At 56.3% G+C, this 17516-nt stretch overlaps 2 protein-coding genes across 4 annotated transcripts in view; one reads left to right on the top strand and one right to left on the bottom strand.

Annotated features, from left to right (window-relative positions):
* The window catches only part of SGSH (N-sulfoglucosamine sulfohydrolase), a 294044-nt gene that overhangs the window by 58397 nt on the left and 218131 nt on the right, over nt 1–17516 (bottom strand). The gene's annotated exons all lie outside the window — the stretch shown is intronic.
* Nucleotides 342–9978, top strand: ENDOV (endonuclease V). 3 transcript variants are annotated; one of them, XM_061479799.1, is made up of 10 exons: nt 342–404; nt 814–985; nt 2045–2179; nt 2302–2341; nt 2444–2556; nt 2652–2720; nt 3310–3438; nt 7790–7867; nt 8556–8632; nt 9698–9978. In XM_061479799.1, the coding sequence occupies exons 1-10, from the start codon at nt 361–363 to the stop codon at nt 9726–9728; spliced, it is 888 nt and encodes a 295-aa protein (XP_061335783.1). In that variant the 5' UTR covers nt 342–360; the 3' UTR covers nt 9729–9978. The 3 variants fall into 3 exon arrangements, with proteins under 3 accessions (XP_061335783.1, XP_061335785.1, XP_061335784.1); XM_061479801.1 differs by lacking the exon at nt 7790–7867; XM_061479800.1 differs by lacking the exons at nt 7790–7867; nt 9698–9978 and having other exon boundaries at nt 8556–9688.

Raw genomic sequence — 17516 nt, 5'->3', positions numbered from 1 at the left:
GGGGGGGGGGCTGCAGGAACACAAAGGCTGCACCTGGGAATGGAACCTTCTTGAGGCATCCCCCCCGGCCTGCTGCAGGTGAGGGACTCCCGCAGCGCGCCCTTCCCCGGGGATGGGGCTGAGTTTTGCACTCTCCTTTCCCCTGTCCCCTCGCTCTCGTGCGGCTGCACCGGAACCACGCGGCACCACGGGCCCAGCCTGCCTCTTCGCTGCCTTAACCCCGCCTGGCCCCGGCGCTGCGCTGCCTGCGGCCCCGGCGCTGTTTCCCAATAAAGCGCCTTCTCTCTCCCGCGGCTCCTCCCGTTCTTCCCGGCCGCGCTCCGGTGACGCGGGCGGTGACGCGGGCTTCCGGTGTGCGCCATGGCGGCGGCGCCACCGCCCGCTGCGCTCCGCCGTTGGGAACGGTAACGGCAACGGCGCGGCCTGCGCATGCGCGGGGGGAGGAACGGGGGGGGTGGTGGCCATGGCAACCGTGCGCCACTGCGTTCCGCGGCGGGGCCCCTGTCCGCTGCCCCGCGGTACCGGGCTGGGGTCCCCTTCCCCGGCCAGGCCCAGGATGCCTTCACCCCCTGCCCCGCTCAGCCCTGCCCCTCATGAGGGGTGTTGCCGTGGGCAGCTCCTCCCTTGAGGAGAAAGCGCAGGGCCTCCCCTGTCCCCACAGACCCTGCGGCCCCTTGAGCTCTGCCTCAGAGCTGGGGCCTGGGGGCTCCCCCTGCGTCTGCCGGCCTTGGGGCACAGCCTTGGAGCCGGATGGGCAGGGCCGGGAGCCGGGGGAGAGGCACCCGGTCACGGCGGCTGGGTGCTGGTTCTCAGGGAGCAGGCCCGGCTGAGAGCCAGCGTGGTCGAGGAGGACACGGAGCAGTGGCAGAAAGATTCCAGCTTCCCGGGGCTGGAGCGGGTGGGAGGCGTGGACTTGTCTTACATCAGAGGAGATGAGAGCAGCGCCTGCGCTTCCCTGGTCGTGCTCAGCTACCCGGCTCTTGAGGTAACCCTGGCTCCGAAGGCTTGTGTCCGGGTGTGGAACAGCGGGAGGGCGGTTATAGCAAACCTACACAAAGGCCATCAGTCCCTTCCAGCCCAGAGCACTCTGTGCTGCTGGGTAAGCTTGGCAGGGTGGGGTGTCAGCTGCTCCTGACTGCACGAGGGTTGTAGGACTACCGGGAACGTACAAGGTGAGGAGAGAGCTTTGGCATGCGTTCAGGTTAGCTATTGCTTGGCTTAGTGACATCATGAGATGGGCTCCATGGTCAGCACAGAAGACTTTAACTGATTTAAGTGTGTGCTGGAAAGAATCGGCCTCAGCCACTACTCAGAAGGAGATGAAAAGGACCATTGTTATTCAGTGCTGATCAAGAGAGGGAATTAAAGCATGTGTAGCACTCAAACTGCAGCTGTCTTGGTTCTGAGTTCTTGCTGGGAATCAGCTAATAATATGGGATGTAACATGTAAAAGCCTTTCAAAACCGCCATCAGTCCCACGCCCCACAGTCATTTTACTTGAATTAATAAAGATTTTTGGTTTCTTTCCCAGCTTTCAATGTGATATAAAAGTTATCTTTAACTATAAAACCTCTAACAAGATGGAAATAAAGTTTGATGCTGGCCACTGGGAGGTTTATGAACTGAAGTTCAAATCCTGCCTTGCTTCTTGCCTTGCCCTGTGCACTTGTGGGTGTTGTCTGGGCTGACAGGGATGCTTTGGGCTTGCCCTGCATGGAGCCAGATACCCTTTGATGATGCTCTGAGCGGGTGAACTTTGAGCTCCCCCCTCTGTCAGTTTAAAGAGCTGCCCTAATGTTTTCCCAAGGACTCTGCTCTCAAGCAGGGTACGGTGATGTCCAGCCCTCCTCTCAGCGGTCCATTGTCCACCCCTTCTGTCACTGAGAGGCTGACACAACCCAATGGCCTCAGCTCTGGGGGAGAGACTCAGAAGCTGTGTATTTTAAAACAGATGGGATGTAAACCAGGGGAGAGGCCTCTGAAGCAGCCAGGAACAGACCACAAAGTCCTGGTGGTCACTGGCTCGGCTCTGCTCTGCTCCCAGGTGCTGTACGAGGATTGCCGGATGGTGGCTGTGAGTGCCCCGTACGTGGCAGGATTCTTGGCCTTCCGGGAGGTCCCTTTCCTGGTGGAAGCTGTTCAGAGGCTTCAGCAGGAGGAGCCCAAGCTCAAGCCTCAGGTGTGGCACATTTCTCTGTCCTGAGCTGAGATGGAGAGAGTCTTCTTCCTCACAGGACCAGTTTGCTTGACAGAGTGGTGCTCAGTGCACAGGAAATAACATTTCTGTTCTGGCCTTTTCAGGTACTTCTTGTAGATGGGAATGGCCTGCTCCATCCCAGAGGTAGGACTTCACTGGAGAGCCCCGCTCTGCAGGGTCCCTGTGCTGCTGCTTGAGATTCCAGTTCTCTGGCATCCTGCGGTTACAGTGACTCGTTGTTGGCAGGGTTTGGTGTGGCTTGTCACCTCGGAGTCCTGACAGATCTACCATGCATTGGAGTGGCCAAGAACCTCCTGCAGGTGGATGGCTTAGCCAAGGATGAGCTGCACAGAGAGCAGGTGAGGCCAGGCTGGGAATTTATTTCCCCAAAGAACTGGGACAGCAGCATACAAGCACTTCCTGACCAGCTGAGTTTGTGTGTGTTCATCCCTAGATCCGTTCCCTGCAGAGGGAAGGAGATACATTCCCACTGACAGGCGCTTCGGGGAGGCTGCTGGGCATGGTAAGCAGTGTGGAATTTCCTATTTGCTTGGCCATCAAGTCTTCCAGCTTTGTGTGCTGGGAGCACAGGAGGGTGTTGTCTCTACAGTGGCACTGTCTCAGTGTGAACAGGTTACTGCCACCCCTGCTTCCCTCTTTCTGCGAGCTCAGCTGCTTGCAGAGTTGACAGTTGAGACCATGGATGTATTCACATCCATGGCTGCAGTGTCTGAGGTGCTGTGCTCCAGCACCCCTGTTCATGAACTGCGGTCAGGGAGAGGTGCCAGTTCTCACCAAGGTGCAGTATGGGAGTATCTGCCTCAGGAGAGCTCTGTGCAGGAAACAGGCAGGTGTAAGAAACTTCCTGTGTCTGGTGGGATTTCAGCACAGTTTGCATTAGCAGCTCTGTTCCCAGAGCAGCGTGAGGCATCTGGGAAAGGGCTACAGCAGGCCAAAAGGGCTAACAGAAGAGGTTCAAGAAAGCTGGGAGTTGCCTTCAGAAGGTGGGATGGTGGCTCTGTATTTGGCAACTGGCTTGTAATTCAACTGCCACTCTCGCTGTTAAAATAAGCTGCTTAAGTATTTGATCTTTCTTGTTTCTGGATGCACAGGTCCTGCGTAGCTGCAACAACAGCTCTAGGCCGCTTTACGTCTCAGTGGGGCACAGGGTGTGCCTGGGGACAGCTGTGCGCCTGGTCCAGTCCTGCTGCCGGTACCGCATCCCGGAGCCCATCCGCCAGGTACGGGAGCAGGGAGCTGAGGAGCAGCCTGGAGCAGAAGAGCGAGCGGTGGAGGGGCTGTGGGTGCCGAGCCTGTCACGATGTTTAAGGGCCTCTGCAGCTGGCACCCTCTGTTCTAACCTGTTCTCCCAGACTGCTGTGGTGACGCAGTGCCCCCAAGCACATCCAGCCCTTACTGCAGACCCAGCCTGACTGATCTCTTGGTTCCTTTCTGCAGGCAACTGCTGTGATGCTGATGTTAATACACATGCTGGAAATGCAGTTTTCCTGGGCACTCTGAGCCTAGCACAGACTGTGGGGTTGCTTCTCTGGGCTTTTCCCTGCTACTACACTCCACAAGGACCTGGAGGCTCTGGGGCAGCAGCCAGCCTGTAGGTGACAGCACTGGATCACCATCAGTGAGCCGCAGCTATCACCAAGACTCAGCTTCAGACTAATTAAATCACAGCAGGGTTTGAGGAAAGGATCTGTGGAAGTGTAAAGCCTCTGGGACTTCAGCCTGGCGAGTGCTTCCCTTCTTGCAGGGTCACCCCGCTGTTAGTGGCTCAGGCAGGCCAGAGCAGGGCCTGTTGGAATGTCCGTGGTGGTGCTGTTGCCCTGGAACACACTGTTCACGTTGCTGCAGCACCGCACTTGTCAGGTGTGTGGCCACCTTTGCTCTGCAGCTCCTCAGAGCCATGCTAAGGTGATGCTGCTGGGGCTGTTACGCAGTCTGCACACTGGAGCTTCTCGTTGGTGCTGCAGAACATGTTTTCTCAAAACAGAGCCTTGAGTCTGTAGTTATAAACCAGACACAAATCTAACACCTCAGAGCAAAACAAACCTTGAAGTGTCCATACCAGAACGGGGGTTTCTAATCCCATAAACCACTACCTGCCAGACGGGAGTAGGCTGAGAGATTTTCTTATGTAATCTCCTCCAGCAAGGGACAGATGCCTCTGCAGAGCTCTGAGCCAGCTCTGAGCCAGCTCTGCAAAGCGGCATGCTCAGAGGGAAGGGGAAAGGCATTCCCTTTGGAAACAAAAAGGTGTCTTGAAGCTTTTCATCACCCTCATTTCATTTCCAGCTATCTAGGATTTGTCTGTGTTCTGAGACTCTCCCAGTCCTCTAGCTGCAATCTTGATTTGGAGTGATGGAATGAATTGTCACTTTCCTTACAGAGATTAAAAATCCAGAAGGGAGTGTGTTTACTGTAGAGGTAGAGGGATGGCAGGAGAAAAGGGCACTTAAAATGGGACTTCTCCCTGTTGCAGTTCCTCTGTGTGGTAACTCACAGATCTTGACACAGAGTAGTGCTGGAAGCCTCAGCTCTGGAGCACCTCAAGCTGGACTTAGGAAGTGGATGGCTGTGGGGGATCCTGCCTTGGCCTTTTGCTGTGGTGTGTCCCCAGCGCAAGCTTGCAGACCTGATGGGTGAGGGTGCTTATGGCTTTCTCACTCGTGAAAGACTTCTGAATCAGCAGCTCTTAGCTTGTAAGTTCTGGTAGTCCTGGAAGTATGTTCTTAACAGAGCTGTGCTGCCCATACCTTCTTGAGGGCTGGGCTTATAGCTTGTATGCTGCAGCACATGTAGTGCTAGGAAGCTCTTGTGGGAGCTCAGACCTGCTTTCCTAGAGGTATGGCTGACCCATCTGTTCAGGGTGTATTGTGCATGCAACAGCCTCCAGGCAGTGATCAGAAGTGGTTTGATTTGCATTCAGCCCACACTGTGGCCATGCTGCCAAAGGTGAGAGAAGTGATCTCTCTGAGAAAGCAGTCAGTATTTACCTCCCACTTAGTCCTTGCTCCATGTGGAAGTACCAGGCCAATCTGGGAGAATTTTGCTTGCATGGGGGTGATCTCTTGTGAGATGTTGAGGTTCTTCTGTAGAGAGTTGGTCATATGGAGACAGCCAGACAGGGACTGAGGTAGGCAGGAGCTGTCATCCCAGGACAATAAGCAAAGCACTCAAACCGAGTGGCAATGGAGCCATACAGAGCCCTCCAGAGAGCAACTGCCCTTGCCTGCTTCTGGCAGAGGTCAGAGGCCCTCTCCAGTGCTTGCCCACGCTCCCGGCCTGCTCAGAGCCAGGATCACTACACACAGCAGGGCAACAGCAGCTTTTAACACTCTCCAGCTGAGAGGATTGCACTGGGTCTGACTCTGGCTCTCCCTGCTCCAGGTTCCTGGCTGGCTGCACAGCAGCCTCCAGCTCACTTGATGATCCTTTTAGCTCCAGCTGGCACCTTGCCTCTACTGGCTCAGAATGGGGCTGGTGGGACAGCCTGGTTGCTCCAGCCCACCAGGGAGGCCAGGAGCCTGCCTGGAGCTGTGGGTATGGCACTTCATGTGAAATATCAAACACATGCCCTTAGGAGAACCAAGGAATGAGCCATCATTCCTCTTTGCATGAAGAACTCCTGCTGCCCAGCAGGGAAATCAGTAGCTGATGCCCTGAAACTCCAACTCTCTTCAGTTGTACCCCCACCCAGCTTGCTGTGTGCACAGGGATCACCGCTGCCCCTCACAAAACAGGCAAAGCAACAGTTCCAGACCCTAATGCTAGGACTAGTTCCTTCTGAAAATAGAAACAGCCTGTGAGGATTATTTCTGGACAGTTATCCATCTTATTGATGAGCCTCCTGGTTAATCGCTGGGTTAAGCTGTGCCTCAGCACTGTGTTAGGAGTGAGGACTGGCCAGTAACTTGCTACCTAATCAGGCACTGGCTTATGTGACCAGCACAACGTGGTAGGGTTTTCTTCCCTAGAAAAGTGGTTTGTAGATGTGACTCTTGCTACCTTGGTCTCCCAGTAGGGGCTTTATTGAACAACCTCCTTCCCTGTTATAAAATACATCACGTAATCTCTTATCCTGAAGAGTGATCAAAGTTATTTGTCAGTTCAGTTATGAAACTGTCCAATTATAGAGAGAAGGGAAAAAAAAAATCTCCCAAACAAACCATCCCTTATGTAACTGTGTTTCATTCTCAGGCTTGCAGATGGTTAAGCAGTGGTGGATGAGTGTTTCCAGCCCTGAGCCCACAGAGCCACCACCCCAGAGGCCTGACGGAGCCGTGCTGGGGAGCTTCTGGAGGGGGGGAAAAGCTCTTCATAAGTAGCACAGGGGTGGGAGTAGCAAATGCTTCACTGCCACTGGGGGATGCATTAACCCCCTTTATTAGCATGATCATGGTGTGCTCTGAAGCTTTCCCAGCTGGAAAGGTCACATACTGCTTTTTAAGTGGAGAGAGACACTCTGCCTCTGAGGAGGGGTACAGCAGCGGTTCTAAATGCCACAGAGCAGCAGTGGTTTTGAGAAAGGAAGTTTCTAAAAAAGACAGAAACCTTTGAGGGAATGTAAAAATCACCTGCCAATTCCCAAAGTCCTCCAGAGCCCAGGATCCACGTGCTCGTGAGCATCTTGGAGTGCTCTGCTAGCATGGTGCAGCACTGGAAAGCTGCACGGTAACACTTCTGGGAGTAAGAACATGCTGTAAATCTCCAGCAGCACTTTCTTCCAGCTCTTGGGATTTCTGTTGGTGCTGTCTTTGCCCCACTCTGCCTTGCTGCTGAGACACAGAGTGCTAAGACACAGCCATCTCGTTTTCCTGGTGAGCTCAGGAGTCACAGGAGAGCATGTTGGAAGAGGAAGGGAGGAGCTGGACCCGTGTAAGGATGGTTTTGATGAGGTTTGGTGATGGCTCCAAGCTCAGTTTCAACAGGGAGGGCAGTAAACATCAATTTGGTAGGGTCTCAACATTATTCCTTTTGATTCTGGTATGGGAAAACAGAGCCCAGAGCACAGGTATGGCCTGCATGTAAACTGCTCCCGTTGTCTTCCTTGGCAGCTTTGCCTTTGGACTCCTGAGTACAACAGTGTGAAAGGTGTGTCAGTCTCCTGCCTTGCAGCTGCTGCCAGGGATGTGCTTGTGTCTTGTCTCTGTTGGTTTCCAGTGGGTGTTTTACCTGCTTTAGCTGCACAATCCCCATGCAGTGCCAGCCCCTCGAGTGCACAGGCAGGATGAGCCAAGCTTTGCCTAGGAACAGGAGATGCAGCAGATGAGTGGTGAGCTTCCTCCATCTGTTGCTGCACAGCACAACTGCTGGAACAGAGGAAGGAAAGGATGAGTACATGAATGGGCGATGCCAGCTTCTCTCTCTTCATCCCATGTCCTCTTGAAAACTCGCCTTCTGGACTGCTGTACTCCCAAGCGATCAGAGCATGTGATCCCTTGATGGAGTGAGGGTGGTAGGGCAGCTTCTGTGCGTTCAGTGGGAGAGCTGGTTTACTTTCTGGAATGTCTCCTCTTGAGGGAAGGAAGACTTACCCTGCCCTCAAGTCTCTAACAAGTCCGTTCCGTCTCTCATCAGACATTGATGAGCTGTTGCTGGGGAAGGCCTGTGAAGGAGCTTTGCTGCTCATTATGTTTCCCTGCATTGCACTTGGAGGTGCTTACGTGTGGAAGGGTCATTTGGGTCAGTTCAAAGGATGAAAGCACTGGACCAGTCTCAGACTCCCAGGTCTCCTCCAGTCTGGCTCTGCTGCCAGGGTTCATCAGAGAGGGCAGCAGTTCAGGTACAGCATGAAGGCTCGCTGCGTTGCAGTGCATGCTGGAAGCCTGTGCTAGCTCATCCTCTGGGTCCCAGAGGGACCCTTGGGCGAGGCTGATGGCACTCAGCAGCAGCTGATTTGCTGGGGAAGTCCAGGCTGGGTCCTGCTTTGGCTGTTCCTCCTGCTGTGATTGGGGTGGGTCACGGTGGAGCAGACCTTAGACAGCTGCTGGTGGCAACTGTCTGAGCCTGATGTCTCACCCACCCTGGGACTCCAGCGAGGAGTAAAGGAGCAGACAGCAAGGGTTCAGCAGATGTCATTTCTGCTTCTGAAATGGACCGTAACTGCAGTATGGCTTTTGGTCCAGCACCCTCTGTTTCTTCATTTCAAGTCTCCATTCTCCCAAGCAGCTTGCAGTGAGGCACAGAAACCAAACAAGGAAAGAAACATGCAGGTTCCTCTTCACACCACAGTCCTACAAGAGCTATTTGTGATGGGGTGTGCAGGGGCATTCTGAGATGGGAAAGGGGAGGCCCTGAGCAGGCTGATCAATCCATTTTCACTCCTTTTCCTCCTTAATTCCAGGCTGACATTAGATCGAGGGAGTACATTCGGAAGCAGCTGTGTTCACCGCTGGAGGTCGTGTCTTCTGGGGCGCTGAGGTGGGTGTGTGGGCAGCTGCCTCCCCAAAGGGATCTGCTCATGTAATGATCTTCAGTAATGGCATTAAAGGGACAGGCTGGGTAACAAGGTGAGCTCAAGTGACATCAGGACGTTTGCTGCCTCCACGGAGGGTGATTTCTGGTGATGGTTCCTCGCACACCTCTCTGCTGGGTGCCGTGTCCCAGGCTGGGGAAGGTCGTTGGGGATTTGGTGCGTTTCCGGTGCCTGCAATAAGCACCAACGCCTACAGGTGTGACACGAGGGGACAGAAATACCCTGTGGGGAGCTGGCTTCTGCCCCCGGAGAGCAGGGGAGGGCCAGCCCCGGCCCCCCCCCCCCTTACATAACGTGGGCCAGTGGCTGCTCTGATTAGTGTATATCCGTAGCAAGTCCATTGAGGTGTATAGGAGCTCCTTTGTGTTGTGGCTACGCTGCCTCCTCAGCACCATTCACAAGAGCGCTGTTGGGTTCAGACCTACACCAGTACCAGGCACCAGAGAGCCCTCCCTCAAGAGCTGCTCGGGGATGAATGAAGCATGTCAAGACCCAGAGCCTGCCGTGCTCTGGGGGTCCTGATGGACCAGGAGCAGTGAAGGTTGTGGTGGCAGTAGTGAGTGATTACTTACACTGACTGGGGCAGCTCTGACAGATTCCGTAGGACAGCCGGATGGTGCAACTCATTGTGCTCTGCTCAGCTCCATTATTCTTTGGGTCATGCAGGCAGAGGTGAAAGAAGAAGCTTTCTCTGCTCTACTACTCATAGCAGTTGCACAGCATGGCCAGGCCATGGGGTAGCCCTGTGCAGAGCCAGGCTGGGCATCCCCGGTTTGTGCTGGAGCTTTGTCTCTAACACCTTCCTGCCGTGGCAGGTGCCGCAGCGCACAGAAAGGCTTAGCTGGTTTGGAGGTCTGTGCAACAGCAAAACTAAACTCATCCCATTTATGGCCATGTGTCTCAAAACCTGTGAATGTGAGCCCCTTATTCACCAAGTGACTTAGTGATGAGGTCTTCTTGCTTTCTACTTTCTTTTCTGACCCTTCCTTGTCTTCCTTGTTTGTTGCTAGCAGAGAAAAGGAGGCTGGACTAGATGATTAGGATGATGCCAGAAGAAAATGCAGGACTGCTCTTCACTGGATCCTCTCCTCCACCAAGACTGTGGGTCTGTCAAATGCCATCCCAGGGGAGAGCAGTGCAAGGCCATGTCAGTCAGGACATGGTGCATGGTTCAATGGGGCAGGCACCAGCTTCTGTTGAAGGATAATGTTTAGAATATATTTCTCAGGGTTTATTTTTAAGCATTGTAAAAATATTTGTGTAAGTAAATACCCTTGTAAGTTTGCAACAACTGGCTTGAGTACTGGGGAAATGCCAGGAGGTGACTTACAAAGAGATGCTGAGGCACTTAACAGAGTTCTAAACCAACTCCAGCGCTGGCCTTTGGCTCCCACCACCCCTCTGTGGTACAGACACTTCCCTTCTCATCATTCTGGAGCAGCTTCCACCCCTGTGCTCACGTTATTCCCTCTGCACGTCTCCGGGGAACAGAAGCTCCGGCTGGTCCCGACAGACGGGCCGAGGACGCCGGCTTTGAGGTGGGCGAGTGACTCATGCAGAGAAACGGAGCCAAGAGGCTGCTGGGAGAGCTGTGAGGTCTGAGCTCTGGTACAGGAGAGCTCCTGTCCCTGGTGCCAGTGCCTCCTGCGTGCCCTGTGCCACACAGCGGCCACCACGCTCGGTGGCTGTGTCTGGGTGATGTCTGTGCTGGGGACACGGTGCTCCAGTGGTGGTAGGAACGTGCTCTGCATTGCACGGCTCAGCTGGAGGGGCACTGTGGTACCCGGTGTTGCTGTCACCCTCTGCAGGGCTGAGGCAGAGCACTTGGTGCAGACCAGCTCTTCCTGAAGAAACAGCATCTCAGGAGAGAGGAGAATTTCCCACCAAGGAGGATGGGGAGGAGGGTCCTTCCCATACACCAGTCAGTCAGCGCAGGCAGTCCCAGGCCAGAGGTTCTGCAGTTGGAGTGGACCAGGAGCACTTGTGTGTGGTTTTCACTGCCCAGCGTACACCAGCACCCGCCAGTTAATCCATTTGTGAAGCTTTGCTGTAGCAGCAGAGCACTGAGCAAACAGCTTCTATCCCTGAATCAATGCAATGAGGCTCCTCCAGTCTGCGCAGCTCAAGTGTTCCTGCTTGGGGTTCCTGGTTCTATTTGGCAGGTTGTTCCTGACTGGTCCTGAAGAACAGCAGGAGCAGAGACAGGAGCCAAAACTCTGGCATGTTGATGTAAAAAGCCACAGCTGTGTAAGATTCCAGGCTGAGGAGCAAGAGAGCAGTTTTCCCAGGACAGGAGGGGGGTGCTGGGGGTCAGGGCTCCTGGGGCTGGTTTAGATGCTGCCAAGTGCTTCACTTTGCATAAATTTCTCTTGCAGCTTCTGTTGCTCTTCTCTCACTGCTCGGTCTCCGTGCTGTGGTGGGTGTGAGGACTTCGGCCCCTTTCATGTGCCTGTGCAGCATCTGCTCAGCCAGAACCTCAGCTGGTTCCTCCTTCAGTGCTACACCCCGGAATGCAGGTGGCACAGAGGGAGGAAGCGCCAAGGAAGCTCCCCCAGGGGCTGTACGGGGAGCTCCGGGCCGGTCCCTGGGGATGCTGAAGGTGCTGCCCCGGTGCTTCCCAGAAACCCCTCCTGAGGGATGTGCTCTGAAACACAAAGCCAGCGGCAGCTGCAGTTCCCAGGCCCCGGGGGCAGCCCCATGCCTCCTGGGAAGCCTCAAAGCCCTTTTCATGCAGGAGGTTGGTCTGTGGGTGGGCAGAGAGTGGGAAGGAAGGAAATGCTGCAGTGGAAGCTCCTTGATCCCAGTGATGTGGGGGGATCAGAGGGGCAGCCTGGGCACTGCTGGAGGGGTGTAGGAGGGGGGTGGCAGGGAAGGGGATGTGGAGGCAGCACCTCCTCTGGCACAGCCGTGTCTCCCATCCCGAGGGAGCAGGTTGGAGACGGAGCCTCCTAAAAGGCAACTGTGCTGCCTGCCAGCGTGAGGAAGCAGTGAAAGAAGGGAATGCTCTGGGAGAGGTCCAGATGCTGCATCCCGGCCCAGGTGGGATGTGGAGGGGATGCTGGCAATGACCCACACCTGGAGGAATGGGAGAAGGAGCTGCTGCAGCCGGGATGCCCTTGTCAGGGAGGAGAATTACTCTTGTACTGAGCAGCTCTGGCCACTCTCCCTGCGAGGGGAAGCTCGGTCTGGCTTAAGGAGGAAGGGTTTGCTGTGCATGGGTGTCTGCACGTGGAGCTCTGCTGGGTGGGAGCCCAGCACCCTCTGAAAGCACCTCCTGTGCCCCCCGCCTCAGCACACACTGAGGGGCTCCAGCTCTCCATTCCCTTTCTGCCAAAGTTGATGGATTGGGGTGAGCCCTGCAGGCCCCCCACACTGCTGAGAGCAGGGGGATGAACCAGTGAGTGCTTACTGGTGTGGGGCCTTTCCCAGCTCCTCCCAGGAGCCTGGGACCACTGGCAGCACCAACCAGTTCATCCATTTCTCATTCCCACCCCACCATGAAGCAGAAACATCACAGGGGCTGCTGGAGCCTGCACAGATTGTGGCCCAGAAGGCACCTGTGGGCAGGGGACTCCTGTTTCTTCACTCTCATGGGCAGAGCACCAGAGAAATCCACCTGGGTTTGCTGCTTACCTTGGTCCAGGCTTTGCTGGCCCAGGGAGCAGCCAGCACCGGCCCAGGCTCCTCCCAAACTCACACCACTCCTGCTGCAGATTGACCTTAGGGTGCTGAGCACCTCCCTGGGGTCAGCTGTGCCCGAGCAGGGGGCTGATGGGGCCGTGCTCTGGGGATGCTCTGCTGGAGGAGGAGGCTCCTCAGCGTGTGGGGTTTGGTCCCTCTGAGCTGGCTCCGCTGTTGGAGCGGGTGAGTGCCTGCGGCTCTAACGCATCGGTGAGTGAGTGCTTCTGGTCGGGGTTTGCCCCGAGCAGGTTGGGCAGGGCTGGTCACTGGGGGCCAGGCAGCAAAAGGGGCGAGCTGGGCCGTGTCAAACCCAGGTTCTCAGTCAGGACGTGGGGGTCTCACTGTTCTGGCTCTGCAGCTGGGGTTTGCCTCTTCCCTCTTTGGTACCTGGGAGGCCTGTGCAGTCCTGCAGGAGAGCCGCTGTGTCCCAGCACTGGTCTCATTCTGAATGCAGGGAACCCCCTGAGATTGAAGTCACCCGCGAGGGGTTCGGGTGCAGGATGGGGGTTGCTGTGATGGGGGGAACCTTGCACCCCCCCCCAGGCCCAGGCTCTGTTCCGCTGGGCTCAGGGCTCACCCTGCTCCTGGCTGCCAGGCTGGGCAGGGGTTGAACAAGGGCCTAATCTCTGTGTTTGGTGTCTACTTGTGGCTCTCTGAACACAATAAGGGATTAACTTGGTCTTTATCTAATTGGCTTATGAAGGAGGGAAGGGAAAATCGCTTTGTAATGCATGAAACCTCCTCTAATAGAAACTCCGGGACTAGAGCTCCAGCGTCCTTCCCAAGTAAGCCCATGCACATCTCTTCCTTTAACCCTCTGTTTGCTGGAAATGAGCTTTTCTGGGTGTATTCATTCTCTGGTTCCCAACAACTCAGTGCTGCCGTGTTGTAAAGCTTTGCCTTTCCTTATTGCCAAGGATGCTTTTCTCTATGGCTGCTCAGGAGTCTCTGAGCAGGTCTCATGGCTTGGGAGCTCCTCAGTGCTGCTGGTGAATGGGGCATTGGGTTGGAGCTGTGGGATAACAACAGCAGTGTAAACATCTGGGATATCGATGGGAAGAAGCAATAGAATGGAGTGAAACCGAAGGGGGAGATTGAGGAAGGAGACTGAATCCTCTTGTGGCTGCGGTGGGGGCTCTGCAAGGAGAACGCTGTTGGGGTGGTTCTTTAGCGTCTCACTACGGTGAAACAGTGCCTGGGGGCCGGGTTGGTGCTGGCTGCCTTTGGTTAAACCCTCCTGGCCCAGCGGCTGCTGGCAGCGGGGCTGGGCCGGGCTGGGCCATCCCCGTGCTCCCGCTCGCTCTGTGCCACCGGGGTTTGGGTTTCCTGGCTCCCGGCTGCGCTCCCCGCGGCACCAGGGCCGCTCCGCAGCGCGATTCCTGCCGGCGCCGGGCCGCGTCCTGCCCCGCCTGGAGCGCGCTGCTGCGAGGGGATGTGCGGGGAGGGAACGCCTGGAGCCGCCCGGTCTTGGCAATGCTCGGACGTGCGGGGCCTGCGGGCGGGCCCGGCCCCGGTGTCCCCCACGGGGAATCCGGTCAAACCCGAGCCCGTTCCCCTTCTGAACCCGGGACTGCTTCAATGGGAGCTCCTCAGCTGGTCCCGAGAGCTCCTGCGGGCGCTGGTTTCGCAGGTTCATTCGTCCTCTGGGGATGGGAAGGGAGATGGAAGATTTGTGCCCGTCCAGATGAGTGATGTGTTCTGCTCCGGATCTGCTTCCTCCACGTGCGTTGTGGATGCAGGGATCGGGAAGGAAGATCTCTGCACGTGAACTGCTTACCTGGGGTCCCTTGAGAAGGCAGAGACAAGGCTTTAGGGTGCAAGTCTGCTCCCTCTGGCTCCTGAGGGAGATAACTCAGTCACAGGTGCGTGGTGAATCCCCTCCTCCGTGTCTGTGGTAGGCTGGATGCTGCGGGTGCAGTTTGTGTTGTGAGGGCTGAGCTCTGGTGACTCAAGGTTTGTATTTTGGGACACTCAATGCTGAGGCCAGAAGTGCTTTTGCTGGGATTTCCCTCCTCACCCCCCCCCCCCCCCCCCCAATTCCCTCTCTTTCATCCTATAACCATCTCCTCTTCTCCAACCCAACTGCTCTTCCGTTTGCTGGGCTCTGGTTGTCCTCTGACATTGGTGCAGACACCTCCTGCAAGGCCCCGGCTTTATTTTATGGCCATATTAATTAAAAGCAAATGAGTGGAATTTCTCTTGACACCCAAATTAATGGCAGATGTGCTCATTATGAGCTGGGTCATGAGGGTGATGGAGCAGCCTGTACAGGCTCAGCCCAGGAATAGGCAGCAGATCCGCAGTGCGTGCACGGGCATCTTGGGGAGGTTTGGGCTGTGCTGGAGCATCCTGAGAGGTCACTGGGGAGGAGAAGGCTGTGGGGAGAGTGATGGGAGTAAAGACCCAATTCCTTTGTGGTACCCACTCCTCTAGACCCAGGATAACAGCATCTGCCTGCCTGGAGGAGAACTGGTTGATGTGGGCCTCGGTGGGCAGAGGTGAAGCTGTGCTTGAACAGGTCATCATGGACCCACACGAGAGCACAGGAGGGGCTGGGGGCAGTGTTAAGGTGCCTGCTCCATCTCTGGGGCCACCGGTTGTTTTACTGCAGGGGCAAAGAGCTGAGCAGACCCAGCAGTGAGCACCTCCTGCAGTGCTGCCACTGGAGGAGGATGAGGATGGGTGGTGAAGCCAAAGGTGGGCACACGGATGCTCCACAGATCCCTGCATGTGCTGGCTTCCCCCCGTGTCTCCATCCCTGTCTCAGGCTGGATCAGCTCTGAACACACAACATAGAGGCCGTCAAATCAGCCTGTAATTAATTCCTGGTTCTGTTCCCGACTCCAGGGCTCGATGCAGAATGTTTCCTTAGGAACGTGTTTTTTCTGGCTTCCCTTGGACCCGATCCTGGGCTCGGTGTGCCTCTGCCTGCAGCCCCAGCTGTTCCCACTGCACTGCTGGTGCTCCTGAGCTCCTGCACTCATTGATCGATCTGTTAATGTTGTATTTATTGAGCTCTGGGGTTGCAGGGGAGGTCCTGGGGGATGCAGGGGCTCTGTCCTGGTGCAGCACCAGCAGCTCCCGGCTGGAGCCGTTCCTCCTGTGTGGAAACAGCTCCCGTTTGTCTGCTAAAGGAGAAGGATGTGATTAACGAGGCCAGTGGCGTGTCTGGAGGGGGGGCTGCTGCCTGTGATGACAGCCATAGGAGGGAGATGAAAAGGGAGAGATGCGGGGCTCTGCCCCCGTGTCATCCCTGGAAAGAGGAGCATCCATCGTCTTCACCACGAGCGTTATTGCCCACTAATAAAATACCAAACGAGCCCTTAAGAGAGCGTTTAGGACCTGGAAGGCTGTGATAAATGTGTATCCGTGTAACTTGCTCAAGACCGGGGTGGGCAGCAATGTGATTAAAGCGCTCCGATTAACACACAGACCTTGTTTGTGATGAGTAGGACTGGGGGGGTGGGAGGTGCAGCTGGCACAGCACGAGGTTGCTCCAACAAATTACTTGGATATCAATTAGTTTGCTCGGTAAATGTCACCGGTTTCTCTTTGTTTGCAGTAAACGGGTGCCCAATTAATCTGGTTTGTCGCTGTGACTGACCCCATTGCGGGTACCACGGGAGTGGGGCAGCAGCAGGGCCAGGGAAATCCCAACCCCAATCCCTTGAGGATGGTGGCATCACAGCCTCTCCCAGCCTTCCCACTGAGCAGGGTCGCACTCCGTAGCCCAGGGCTGGGTGCTCTGTGGTCAGGTGCGGGAGAAGCTGCTGCTGTTCTCCTTCATTCCCTGGGATTTGCTAAGCTCCAATTGGAGCGTGTGGCTGGAGCAACGGAAGCAGCTGGGGAGGCAAAAGTTGCTCCCTAAATGGCACAAGCAGTTGGGTGAAGGAGGGCAGAGCTGCAGCTGGGAGCATGTAAGGGATGGTGCCCCCATTCCAGCCTTTGGGAAGGGTCCTGAATGTCTGCTGTACAATGGCTCTGTGGCTAAGGGATGGTCAGGGATGAGGATTTGCACCCAGGGCGGCCAAGTACAATGTAAGGGGCTGTGGGCATCTCTGGCTCCAGTGAGCTCCGCTGCTGCTGGGGGCAGCCCTGGCTGATCCCAGGGGATCTGGCTGCTCAGCACCAGTGCAAGGGCTGGGTGGGAGCCAGCGGGGCTGTGCTGGGGGCTCCAACCCTGGGTGCCTCCACTGAGCTCGTGTACTCATGGCAACAACGCATGGGTGATGTGGGGAGGGAGAGCACAGCAGGAAGCGCTGCAGGGGTGGTCCAGGCCTTTGCATCCCTCTCTGCAGCAGGGCTGGGGGTGCATCTGCCCCGTGGCATCTCCATCGGAGCCCTGCCAGGATGATACATGTTGGAATCTGCTGCAGGCTATCGCTGACCTAATTTCCAGCATCGCTGTGGATCTTGTCATCTGTTGCTCACAGCCTGGGTGCAGATGGGCTGACAGGGAGCGAAGTGTGGGAGAGGGGACCAGGGGACCCTGGGCTGTGCTGGGGGGGTCCCTGTGCCAGCCGGGGCTGGGAGTGCTGCAGCTCATCCCTCCTCCATGGGATGAGCTCCTGTGTCCAAATGAGATACCTGGGGTCCAGCTTCGCTCCCTGCAGATTTGTGCTAAGCAGAAAACAAATGCTAATTACCCAGCATAATTAGTGCGATGCTGCATCTATTTTTAATCAGCTTTGGAAGATACATTCTTCCTTTTGCTCCGTGCAGACCCTCCGCTGGGAAACCAGTTGCTATTCCCCTCTGCGCCCCTGGGATGGGGCTGGGATCCCTCCTGGGATCCCCAGCCAGGGGAGCAGGAGCATCCACCACTCCTTGGTGGAGTCTGGGCTCCCACTGCGATCCCCGCTCTGCCGTAATCCATCAGGGATGGAGGGACCGGGCTCAGCTCTGGCAAGGCGGGGAAAGGCGCAGGAGGAGGAGCCGGGGAAAGGCTGCGAAGGCTGCGGGAAGGGGGGGTTCCAGCCCCTCTCCCGGCAAGTAGGGGTTGGGGTCTGCCCGCTGCTGGGGGTGCCCAGGGCAGCCCTGCCTGGGGAGCCGCCTCGTCAGAGGGAGCGGCGGGGTCCGGAAACCCCCATGGGAGAGGGGCAAGGCGCCGCTCGCAGGGGATACCCGCGTCTGCCGCAGCCAAGGGGG

This window comes from Pezoporus flaviventris, unplaced genomic scaffold, assembly GCF_033815535.1.
Source record: "Pezoporus flaviventris isolate CSIRO_AGI_PZ_B2104156 unplaced genomic scaffold, CSIRO_AGI_Pfla_v1 ptg000158l, whole genome shotgun sequence".
Classification (NCBI taxonomy): domain Eukaryota; kingdom Metazoa; phylum Chordata; class Aves; order Psittaciformes; family Psittacidae; genus Pezoporus; species Pezoporus flaviventris.
This window is presented reverse-complemented; position numbering and strand designations above follow the sequence as displayed.

What these genes read in the sequence shown, in the direction of transcription:
- ENDOV (XM_061479799.1), top strand. Translation starts at nt 361, where the DNA reads ATGGCGGCGGCGCCACCGCCCGCTGCGCTCCGCCGTTGGGAACG. An exon ending in ATGAGCTGCACAGAGAGCAG is followed by an intron (nt 2,557 to 2,651) that starts GTGAGGCCAGGC and finishes GTTCATCCCTAG; the next exon opens with ATCCGTTCCCTGCAGAGGGA. An exon ending in GTGTCTTCTGGGGCGCTGAG is followed by an intron (nt 8,633 to 9,697) that starts GTGGGTGTGTGG and finishes GTTTGTTGCTAG; the next exon opens with CAGAGAAAAGGAGGCTGGAC.